This window comes from Beta vulgaris, chromosome 2, assembly GCF_026745355.1.
Source record: "Beta vulgaris subsp. vulgaris cultivar EL10 chromosome 2, EL10.2, whole genome shotgun sequence".
Taxonomy (NCBI): Eukaryota; Viridiplantae; Streptophyta; class Magnoliopsida; order Caryophyllales; family Amaranthaceae; genus Beta; species Beta vulgaris.
In genome coordinates this window covers 50,262,315-50,274,915 of record NC_079203.1, presented here as the reverse complement: position 1 = coordinate 50,274,915, position 12,601 = coordinate 50,262,315, and the positions used below count along the sequence as shown (strand labels likewise).

At 33.6% G+C, this 12,601-nt stretch overlaps 1 protein-coding gene across 3 annotated transcripts; it reads right to left on the bottom strand.

The window, feature by feature from the left end:
• Positions 1–6,388: 6,388 nt before the first annotated feature.
• LOC104907757 (cycloartenol-C-24-methyltransferase) lies at positions 6,389–11,614 on the bottom strand. 3 transcript variants are annotated; one of them, XM_010696743.4, is made up of 14 exons: positions 11,457–11,614; positions 11,224–11,306; positions 10,037–10,103; positions 9,124–9,197; positions 8,949–9,033; positions 8,795–8,850; positions 8,251–8,305; positions 8,010–8,057; positions 7,826–7,909; positions 7,617–7,733; positions 7,408–7,491; positions 7,154–7,279; positions 6,955–7,052; positions 6,389–6,728 (listed from the first exon to the last, which is right to left on the bottom strand). In XM_010696743.4, exons 2-14 carry the CDS (start codon positions 11,304–11,306, stop codon positions 6,665–6,667), a joined length of 1,041 nt encoding a protein of 346 aa, XP_010695045.2. In that variant the 5' UTR covers positions 11,457–11,614; the 3' UTR covers positions 6,389–6,664. The 3 variants fall into 3 exon arrangements, with proteins under 3 accessions (XP_010695045.2, XP_010695059.2, XP_010695053.2); XM_010696757.4 differs by having other exon boundaries at positions 11,543–11,596; XM_010696751.4 differs by lacking the exon at positions 11,457–11,614 and adding an exon at positions 11,424–11,447.
• Positions 11,615–12,601: the final 987 nt, after the last annotated feature.

Below are 12,601 nucleotides of genomic sequence, written 5' to 3'. Positions count from 1 at the left end.
AATTAATAATGTAATAGTGGACCATATGATAGTGACATGAGAGGGTTAATAGGGAAATTTGTTTTGCCAAATAAGGAATAAAGCAAAAGTGGGAAGATCTTTTGGAAACACCCTTAAACGGAAAGTGGGAAGATCTTTAGGAAACGGAGGGAGTATTATTTGTTATTATTTATTATTATTTAAAAACTATTATTATAAATATTATTATTATTATTATTAATATTAATTATTATTATTTATTATTATCTATTAATATTATTTGTTATTATTATTATTTTAATAATAATAATAATTTTCCAATTTCTTTGATGTTCCTAACCAAACAACATTTTTAATCAAAGGGAAACCCTTTCCATTCCTCTTGTAACCTTTTCTCAAACCCTTTCCCTTTCCTCTCAACGAACCAAACGCCCCATAAACTGATTGGAACTGAATTGAATTGAACTAAACGAGATTTCTAGGCAATCGTTCTTTTTCCTTTTTCTCTTTTTAAAAGCAACTTGGGCCCCCAATCTTAGGAGGAAAGAACATAGGAAAATCAAAGAAAACCCAAATCAAAACCCTCAGCTATAAATAACCAGTAACTCTCCTTACAACAACTCAGAAAAAGTCCTCTCTTTTATGGGCTCTCATTTATTTGACGTCTTCTAATTTCAAAATCTTTGGGTTTCCTTTTTCTTCATTCTTCCCCATTTTTTCTCTCTCTTCAAATCCCAGAAAAATTTCAAAGAAAGAGAGAGAAAATTACAGAAAAATGGGGAAGTATACAGAGTTGTTAGATGTTGGGGTAAGAATAGCTGCCCGTTTTCATTCTCACTGCCCACAAACTGCCCGGATGTATTATCATCCTCCTCCTAATAATTCAACCTCTCTTCAACAAATTCAACAACAAGACGGCGCCGTTTTGGGTTGCAAAGGCACTTCTTCTGGGGTTGATTATACCAAGGATTTGATTCTTTATTCCATTTGTTGATTTTTGTTACCTAATCCCTTGAAAAAATTATTGGGATTATTATACACAAATGTTTCATGAAATTTTTGATAAAGAACAATTTTTTGCAGTTTGAGTGTGATGGATGTTTTGATGATGTTTCTGGGTTTTTTTTTTAATATGCTTTGATTGATTATTGTTGTGGATGATTATTTTCTTAATGTTTACCTGCTGTTATGGGTTTTTAATGTTGACGCGTTGAGTAGTTTGTATTATTTTTCAACGTGGATGTTATTATTGCTGCAAATCTTGATTTATTTACAAGCTAGCTGTTACTTAGTCAATAAGTTCATTTACAAGCTGATTATCAATGTATCACTCACAGGTTTGACTGGCGAGGTTTGCAGATCAGACTCCTTGGAGGGGAGGGGTGGTAAGAGAAACCTCACCCAAGAGCTGTTAGTGAAATTTGATCCTATAACCTTGAAGTCATGATACAAAATTTTTACCATTAAATTAAGCCTTGCTTATATACTCTTTAAGAGTCATAGATCAAGAGTCTTCTTTAAAAAATGTATAGGAGAGTATTAGGACACAATTGTCAACAAGTGATTGAATTAGCTGATAACTTGTAAGGGTTGTTCAAGTATAATAAAAGATTTTGGGTTCAAGTCTTTGGAATTCATTAACACTTGTTAGGAGAGTTTTACCTCAAATCGAGTTATTTCGTTCAAATTAGGGCACAATTGTCAACAAGTGGTTGGATTAGCTGGTAAGTGGTAAGGGTTGTTCAAGTATGATCAAAGATTTCAGGTTTGAGTCTTTGGAATACATTAACACTTGTTAGGAAAGTTTTACCTCAAATCGAGTCATTTCGTTCAAATTTGGATCCATCGGAGTTTAGGTCATCTATGTGTGATGTGGTCGTACACAACATTTTAGGAAAGAAAAAAAAAATCAACAAGTCTTGAGAATCATTAAATAGATTTTACTTTGTGAAATTTCATCAAGTCTTTGCTAAGTAATTTGGATGCTTTAATGAAGTACTCCTACTATTCTCTGATAAAAGAGTACATTTTGAGGTAGGAATATTGGAGTAAAAATCATGTTGCAAATTGGGTGCAATCACATTGTGAAGAAGATCTATAACGTACATTAGCTGTTCAACAAGAACTTTATACGCAAAAACCTACTTCTAAAGTTTCTTAGGTATATATTTTAATGCCGTTGGCTTCATTAATAAGCTTCCTCTCACACTAATTTTCATTCCCCTTCTAAGCATCTCTTGAGTTGCCTTCAAGGTTCTTCTTGCACTTATTTTTATTCCTCTTTCAAGAAATAAACTTAAATGTGTTGAAAAAACTTAAAGACACAATACACAAATGGTGCTAACATAAAATGGGAGAGATTAAGGAAAGATAAAGACATGTAATGTAATCAAACAAAGGGTCTGTTCTCTTCGGCATAAAACAGCTGAATTGAACTGAAATGAATAGTGATATGTGAGAGTAAAAGTATTGTCAAGAGCTGAGCTGAACTGAACTGATCTAAACTGATCTGAATTGAACTGAACTGAAAATAAGTTGGGGAGAACAGGCCCAAAGGGGGTAAAACGTGAAAGAGTGATATTTTCAGGAGATCATATATATATGTATCTTTTGTGAAGACAATACCTTTTATTAATTTAGTGTAAAATAAATTTTGTTGAAAAAACGCTTTATGACTCTTTTTTATGTCAAATAAACCTTGTTTTTATCTCTTTAATCTTTATGAGCGAAAGTTTCACACTTTTACATAATTATTTTTGATGAATTTTTTCCCAAGCTATGGCAAAAACATGAATTGTTTTCTACTTTGCGTCAAAGTGAGAATTAATTCTCGACATATCGTCCACGCAGAACAGCAAGTCAGAATTTTTATTATGATTATTTTCAAAAAAAAAAAACCGCTACCCAGAGTCACAAACTTGATAGTTGATATAGTGGTTTATGCCGATAAATTGTCAATGAGGAAAAGAAAGAAAATGACACAAGCGTTGTGCGTCCTGCACATGTGGCGGGCGCGGCACGCAGCAAACATGCGCTGCAAATTGGGAAATAATTCTTGTGTTTGTCATAGTTTGGGAAAAAAATCTAAGAAAATATAATAAAAAAGGAGACATGTAAATAACGCACAAAGAGCAAAGTCACAGTGAAACAAAATAAGAAGGTACTACTTTTTTTTTCGTTCGAAATAACACCAAAGGAAATTACAGTATTTATGTGCTAAAGTAATAAAAAGAGATATAACAAGAAATAAAGATGGGATCATAAATACTTCCTCCGTTTCTTTTTACTCGCTACACTTCTTATTTTACGGATTTCTAGGCAATTTTTGGAGAAGAGAGAGGTAGAGAGTAAAAAGAAAAGGGACCCATGTGAGAGGAGAGAGATAGAGAGAGTTTATTGCCCAAAAAAGAAGTGTAACAAGTGAAACTTCCTATAATAAAAAGTATAGCGAGTAAAAAGAAACGGAGGAAGAATCTAAAGAATACATATTATTCAAATAAAGTTATGTCGCATATTCTGAATTTTTCGGATGATGATAAAGGGTGGTTGTTAAATATTGAACGGACACCAAGATATTTTTCAGGGACAGGTGCATCAAGCGCTCTTCCTGCACTAAATTGCAGTATTTTACTGGGGTAGGTGCATCTGGTGTAGGAAACTCTATGGTTTTTTCAATGCTGTAAATTTACAAGTTTTTTTTTTTATTTTTAACAAGAGCTCCATTTTAGGACGTAAAACGTTTTTTTATAAAACTGTTTTCTTCTATTTTCAATTTTACATTTTTTGGTTGACGAAAGATTATAAAACTATTTTCTCTGGGAGTAAAATTACTCTCCTAACGATGGAAAACTATTTTCTCTTTAAAATGAAGGAAAACCAGTTTTCCTTATCTCTCTTGTATACTCCTCTTACTACCCAATCCGACTTGCGTGGACCCGGTTCACACTAAAAATAGTGTGGACTAGATACAGGCATGTGACCCGTTATATCACTTTAACATACACTATATCATTTTAACATACACTATATCATTATTTTTTTTTTTTTTGAGAGGAATACACTATATCATTATAACATACACTATATCACTTTAACACACCCTATATCACTTTAACATACACTATATCACTTTTAACATACCTTATATCACTTTAACACACCCTATATCACTTTAACACACCCTATATCATTGTAACATACCCTATATCATTGTAACATACACTATATCATTGTAACATACACTATATCATTATAACATACACTATATCACTGTAACATACACTATATCATTTTAACATACACTATATCATTTTAACATACATTATATCCCTGTAACATACACTATATCATTTTAACATACACTATATCATTTTAACATACACTATATCATATCAATATACACTATCATAAACTCACGTGATATGGATCGGGTGCACACTAATTAGTGTGCACCGGGTTCATATTAGTTTTTTTACTCACCACCTATTTACTTTCCTTTCCTTTCATTTTATCATTTTTCTTACATAAAAACAAACAACAAATCACTAATTTTAAAATTGTGCTTTTCCTTGTAAATTATTTTACACGAAAATTATTTTACACTAAGAATATTTTACATTCTATCTATCAAACGGAACTAAAATAAAAACAAATTTGGGAGACCCAAAAACGCGTAATACATGTTAGTAGTTAGAGACACAGTACAAAAGTCCAAGCGAAGACGAATAAAAAACAGATGCGGGTGTTAGGAACGGTGCATGAATTGAATATTGATGGTAGGGCAATCCCCGTTAATTGGTCCTGGGAGTCCGAAAATTTTCCAATTTGAATGGAAGGAAGATTCCCCTTTTCATGAGTCAAGGGTGAGATTTGAGACTGGACATAATCAACATAAAAAGACTGGCTATAAATATAAACCAACTTTTCTTTGGCCTCTCAAAAGAGCCTACAAACATTAAGCAACTTTGCAATTTGCAACAATTATTTATTTCATGTTGTTTAATTAGAAAGAAAAGAATTATTCTATCCAGTATTCGAGTATACAATAATTATTCTCTTGGATTTTTATTAGTTTGCTTGTTTTGACTTTCGATACTATAGATACATGAGTTTGAGTCTTTGACTATTTTTTGTGATTTGTAATTAAGGAAAAATATAGTCATGTAAAGTTTTGTTAGATTTTTCTTAATGTGTATTATTCAAATATCAACTTTTTGTAATTTTTTCTTATTCATAATTAGAGATATTAAGAATTAAATTAGTATTTTGACAAATGTGTCTCCAAAAAAATGGGTAAACTAATAATAACCAAATACTCCCTCCGTTTCCTAAAAATCTTCCTTGTTACTGTTCCTATAGATACCAAGGACGATCCACTTGTGTGGGGTGTGGGGTGTGGGGTGTGGGGTGTGGGGTGGGTAAAGTAGGAGAGAGAAAGGGGTTAAGATAAATAAACAAATAAAAAAGGGTTAAAATAGGAGAGAGAAAAGGAGTAAAATTGAATTAATAATGTAATGGTGGACCATATGATAGGGACATGAGAGGGTAAAAAGGGGAAAACAAATTCCAAATAAGGAATAAAGTAAAAGAGGGAAGATCTTTTAGAAACGCACTTAAACGGGAAGAGGGAAAATCTTTAGGAAACGGAGGGAGTAAAGTGTTTAGCTAGTTAATATTTGTATATCATGATAAGCAATCTAGAATAAGTATAATTAGTAAATTCACCATACAACTTGACTCCTCTGTTTTCTTAGTTGTTCCATTTCTTCATTACACGTTTACCAACGTACAACTTAGGGCCTGTTCTCTTCGGCATAAAACAGCTGAACTGAACTGAACTGAACTGAACTGAACTGAACTGAATTGAACTGAACTGAATTGAACTGAACTGAACTGATCTGAACTGAACTGAATTGAACTGAACTGAAATGAATAGTGATATGTGAGAGTAAAAGTATTGTCAAGAGCTGAACTGAACTGAACTGAACTGAACTGGTCTGAACTGAACTGAACTGAACTGATCTGAACTGAACTGAATTGAATTGAACTGAACTGAATTGAATTGAACTGAACTGAACTGAAAATAAGCTGGGGAGAACAGGCCCTTAGACTTTTAATATGTCTAGTTGATAAGTGAAAGGTTGAGATTTGGAAAGTCTATATTGACACAAATCTACCGAGATCTTAATTGATTATGTTTTTTCTGTATGAAAAAAAATAAAAATAAAAAGTCAAACTACATTTGATGAATAGTGTCAAGACAATAAGGAACAACTAAAAAAACGGATGAAGTACTTCACACAGGATAGACCGTTAATAAACAAAATTTACACAGCCCAGCACAAGAAAATGCAAAATGGCCCATATCATTTAGGCATGGTGGAGCATATAACTTCACAACTCAAGAAGCCAAATTAAAGATACTGGCAGCAGTAGATTAACAGGATTAAAATTGCAGCAAATTTTGGCAAATTACACACTGATAACCAAACCATTAACCAAAAACTTACAAGAGCACAAGGTGAAAGAAGATCTGCTAAAAAGAACAAATCAAATTTATGAAAAGGCAGCAAAGACCCTAATGAGCTAGCAACATTGCATTTGAGCAACAAACAAGATTGAATTAGAGCTTGTTCTATTGACCACAGAAATTTCACCAACCACTCAAGAATTCCATGTTTTGATGTTACTTGCTATCTGTCAAGGGCTTCCGGGCCACGAAGAAGTACATGGGAGTGAAGATCTCTCTCCTGTAAAGGTTGATTTAGATTAATAAGTGTGGTTAAACCTAACTTCAGAAACTCCCTCCATCCTAAATCAGTTGCAACACACAATTTCTTATTCATGATTGAAGTAATATGTAAGAAATAAAGATTGAACTAGTTTTATTTTTTACTGCAACTTGATTAAAGATGTATAGTGTAGATCGTAAAAAAATTGGAGTTAGAAAATTTAGAGAAAGTCGAGTTTACTCACCTTCCACCCTCAACAAGTCCTTCGGCAGCTTTTTCTAGAAATGATTGAACTCTTAGACTCCCCTTGGGTGCTAATCCGACGTATTCTAGAGTTTTGACCTGGTAAATAAAGATATCACCAACAGGTCCAACACTAAGAATTGTAATGGCATGAGAAAGTTCAAAGAATTAAGTAAATCTTAATCATGCCAAGTGCTCACCAGATTTCTAGTGATGAAACGTCCAGCAGAAGTTAGACGGAAGCTACTCAAAGAAAAGTGATTCGTGTCCAACGGTAAGTACCAAGGCACTGGTGAGTCATTCGCAAGATCTCTTTCCCAGATGACCTGAAGATAGGACAATTATCCCAAATTCAGAAACAATGTTATATCTATGGGGGTAAAGCACCAAAAATGAACAAAAAGAATATATTATCAAAAAAAAAATGAACAAAAAGAATATATCACAAACCAACCTCAAATCCTGCTTTCTTTAGAGCATCAAGGCATTGTCTTGTTGATCTGATGTCTGGAAGCCCATCACCAAGCTCAATTTCTGACTGAACTCGTCAAAATGCCAACAATATTACCAATATATGAAAAATTAGCCATCAAGATTTACCAGAAAACTGCAACATATTTGAGCAATAAGAAGATCATCAAATATAATTCTCTCTACACCAACCTTAATTTTCTGGTGGTCTTGGTTATTGGGATCGAAGGCATCCGTCATGCACCACTCGTATGCAGCAAAATGTTGTCCAGGCTTTAACACTCTATATATTTGTTGATAGCATCCAACCTTTTATCCAACAGAAATGAAATATTACAAATGCTGTGAGCATAATAAATGTCAGATTTCAATAAATGAGAGAAAGCTGCTGCGCAACATACAGCATCTGGTGCATGACATGTTGCCTCGATGGCATAAACGGCATCAAATGAATTTTCTGGAAATGGCATTTTCATGAAATCCGCCTGCACATCCAATTATTATAAGTTACAAGTTATTCAGGGGTTTTAGTGTATCTCTGCAATCTTTTAAGCTCCAAAAAACCCAGTGTGAACTCAGCCTTACTTTAACAAAGTTGCATGTCTTGTCAACTCCTGCACTCCGGTTCAGTTCCTGTCATGAAGTAAAGATTCAAGCTTTTCAATTGACGTTCGCTTAAGACCATCAAGCAGTTAAAATTTTTATAAGCCCTATACTATCAACAATTTAGAAGAACATAAGATGTTCGGTATAAGGTGGAAAAGAAACTGACCTAATGCTAAGAAACAATAGAGCTAAAGAGTAGAAAGGAAGAGTGGGATTTTACCTTCCCCCTTGTAATTTGATATTCATTATTGTTCAACCCTGTCACAGATGTTGAGCTGCCAAAAAAAAAAAAACAATTCAGATCTTGGACAGAAGGTAGTTGTCACACAGGCAAAAAAAGAAGATAAGAAAAGATGGTCATTATTTCAAAACATTTAGCATTATATTACACAAAATATTCAACCATATACTATCAGCATTTCCTGCGAAAAATACAAGAACAGCACAATATTGCCAATAGGAAAATAAAAACAACAAATCTACATATCAACTTGAGCACTTGACCCTCATGGCCTTACCTTAATATTGACATATGAGTGCAAATTGACATGTAAGCACCACTAAGCAATCAAACAATATCGGTTACAACATCAAAACCTTGTAATTAGTTGCAGAAACCCAACATGCATACATAAATTGTGCTTATTGATGATACAGATATGCAAATCCAATGCAAACAGATACTATTCCTTAAAGACACAGAATGACCAAGACTTGAGAGCTAAAGGACAAGAATATACTTCATTTTGAACATGTAAGCTAACCTGAATCTAGAAATTTCTCGTAGTGGACCTCCTATACCACATCCCACATCCAAGACCTGAAGAATTTCCAAACACCCAAATTTAGTCAAACGTTAAGAATAAATCTCAGTGCAGAAGTTAGTCAATCATACAACCCAAAAAAAGGATAAAAAACCTTCTGCCCAGGCTTCAGTTCTAGTTGCAAAGCAAGAAAGTGTTCATGGCGTTTGATGCTCTCACGAAGTGATTCTCCATTCCATCTGTAAACATGGGTTATTATCAGAGAAGGTAAAGCTAGAGAAACAGGCTAACGACAACATGAATAGAATTTTATCAACGCAAAGGCAAACCTGTGAGCAAAATGGAAGGACTCTCCCCAGCCAAACTCATAGAAGCTAGTAACCAGATCGTAATACTTATTCACCTGTCAGAGAACAGCAAAATTCCTCAGTACAATTTTGCTTATACTCAAAATTCAGTTAAAAAAAATTCCTTTATAATCAATAACCAACAACTAAGCTCTACACAAAAGCTACATTCTACAAGCCTTAGAAATCGGAAAATTTAGAATGACAGACGATTACTCATCAAGCCAGACTAGAGAACATGTTTGTGTAAGTTAAAGTTTAAGCTCACTGTCGTTACAAGTTCACTTATTAAGCCAGATAGAGAAGTAAACATCATTTGAAATCAATAAGAGAAAAAAAGGTAAAGCCAGATCCTGAAAATGAAGAAAACCTCATGCCTTAAAGATGTATAATAAGACTTATAGCCATTCGAAGTGTTAAGTATTTCACCATACGCAGACATGTGATGATAGAAAACAGAGCATTAACCTATAAACAGATGAAAAATCACGATGATTATATATGAAGGCTATTTCAATCATAGAAACATTCCTTTTGAAATTAGAACTGTAACTTTATGTCCTCCACTACTCCCGATGCTACTCAATTTTACATGCTCTCACGAACTGGCTGAACCACTCAGATTTTTTAACCCCGCTGTAAGAAACCTGTCATATTCATATTCACTAAATTGCTCAACTTCCTCCCAATCAAACTGACAACATGATACCTATCTGATACTTGGACACTAACATTTTCCATTTGATATTGTCTCCAACAATCACTACCTAGAATAAGTTGGTGGAAACTGGCAATAAAGGGAAAATGTAAAACAAGATGAGGACATGAAAAAAAGAAACACTAAATCATAAAAATTCATTAGAGGAGATATAGATTCAATTTTGATGCTCATTACCATGTCAGTGTAGTTGGATTTTCTTTCTTCCTCTTCACCTCCATAGTAACCATGGTATTTCTCATACCTGAAGCAAGAGAACAATGCTTATTACTTGAATGCTGGGGGAGCAGAAACACGACATACACTATAAATATGGAAGAACACAGAATGCATATAATGTAGATTCTGCATCACGGTATCAAAATATGTTTCAATATGCAACATTGGTCATCGTGTAGCATTGGCCTTCATTCAGGGCCAGAAGTTTCAGGAACAGTTCAAACAGGAAATGAAACCAATTACTTGAGCTGAAATACAATTCACAAGTTGACTAAACAAGATTGTGGATCTTAATTCTTCTAATACATTGATTTATCTGCCACACAACTAGCTTAATCAGGAAGTGCATATTCACGATCAAAAATTAACTATCCTCCTTAGCATGTCCGAGTGTCCATCACCCAACACGGGATCTGTTTCTTTTTTAAAAAAAACGAGCGACTATGAGACATAGCTCAAGAGAAACATGTTTAGTGCCACTCATCAGAAACAACACAACAAAGTGGTGTAGTGAGAGAAACTGAACTGCATAGAGTAACTGAATTGAACTGAAGTGAAAATAAGTCCAAAAGAACAGGGCCTAAATGTCTCAAATAATCAAACTCAATTCAGTTCCCTACAAGTTTCTAAACATATATATGGAATGATCTGGGTGGATAATCATTACTACCTTCATCCCACATTATTTTCCACCTCGTAATCTTCGACTCGCGATTCAGTGCAGTGACTCATAGATTACAAAGTGATTACAGTTTGTCAAGTGAGCAAACATTGCACGACATATTGACATCTAACAGTTACCCCTCCCTCCTCCCCCAACAAAAAGAAAATGTAAAAAACAGCAGATCAAGTACAAAAACCTGAATTAATCAAAAAGAGATGATATGATGACAGATACTCCAATACACAACATTAAAGAATTTGTTCAACTAATGTAGTACAATTGAGATCAATCAGTCAAGCAGTGACTCAGATATCATTGATGGAGTATATATACAGAAAGTTGGTGTCCATTAATTGAGATATTGACATGAATTATCCGCGCTCATTGCGTGGACCCACAAAATTGAATGAAAACTTTATAAATATCATAACATTTCCAACAAAAAATCACAAAAAGAATTTAACAATGCAGAAAGATTTACTTGTCAACGGCGGATAGAACATCATCTTTCTCGATCTTTCCGCCAACACCATTAGCGAGATCAAAAGCTCCAGTCTTTGACATCTTTTACACATGAAAAAAAACAGAATAGAATTAGCAAGTAAGTCAAAAAATATGTCAAATTGAACTAAAATTAAACCCAAAAAATCATTACAAAGTTTAAGAAAATGTCAATCATACAGAGAAAGAGGAGGAGAGAGAAAGAGAATATACTTTAAAGAGGATCTGAAGAAGAACCCTAAAGAGATAAAAGGGAGACAAAATTAGAGGAGAGAAAGTTGGGAGTTGAAAAGCATTACAGTATAGTAGTGCAGTAATATAGAGCGTGCGTGAACGACAGTAAGGCTGCTATGCTGTGCTGTGCCTATGCCAAGTCAAGTGTAAAATAGTTGGGTTTTGTTTGGTTGTTGTCATCGATTTCATAAGTGATAATAAATGGTAAGAACAACTTGTGTGACGGGGTGTAGGGGAGGATCATTATTGGTTTTTTACTAAGATTGGTTGATAATAACATCTCCTATTGAATGGGGCCAATATTGTGGACTATGGACTTTTAGGTGTTTCATTTCTATATCACTTGTGTAAAATTGTAATCATGTGTTGTGAATGAGTGATGATGGATACAAAAACATAACATCTTTCCCTATGGCCACCAATGAGATGGGTCGGATTGATGTCGCTAAAATTTGTCCCACTAACGTGATGATAAGCCGATTTTATGTGTTTGAATATTTCAGCATTGTACTATTGTATGTTTATTTGACTTTTTTTTTTACATAGTAAAAGATCTATTTTTGTGAATGTCTTTCGTTAGATGAATTAGATTATGAATACGAAACTAAACTATCATCTAAATGGTGGATGTCTCTGTCAGACATGGCCTAGTACATGTTAGATAGATTAGGTTGAAAACTTAATTAATAAAATTAGTTATTATTAGCAATTAAAATATTTAATGAAATACTGGCTTTGTTTCGTTTTAATGTATGCAATCCGACTTTCACATTTGTTAACACAAAAGTTTGACCATTAATACATCTAATTACGAACAAGTTAAATTAATACTCTCTTTGGACTTTATTAGTTTACCCATTTTCTTGGGGCACATTTGCCGAGATACTAATTTGAATCTTAATTCTCTAATTTTCGATAAGCAAAAATTACAAAAAGTTGATATTTGGATAATACACATTGAGAAGAATCCAACAAGATCTCACATAACTATACTTTTCCTTAAATACAAGTTACAAGAGATAGTCAAAGTCATGTATGTGAATAGTGTCAAAAGTCAAAATGGGTAAATTAATAAAAATTGGAGGGAGTAAATACTTAATATCCATAAACTTTAAGTTGAGATT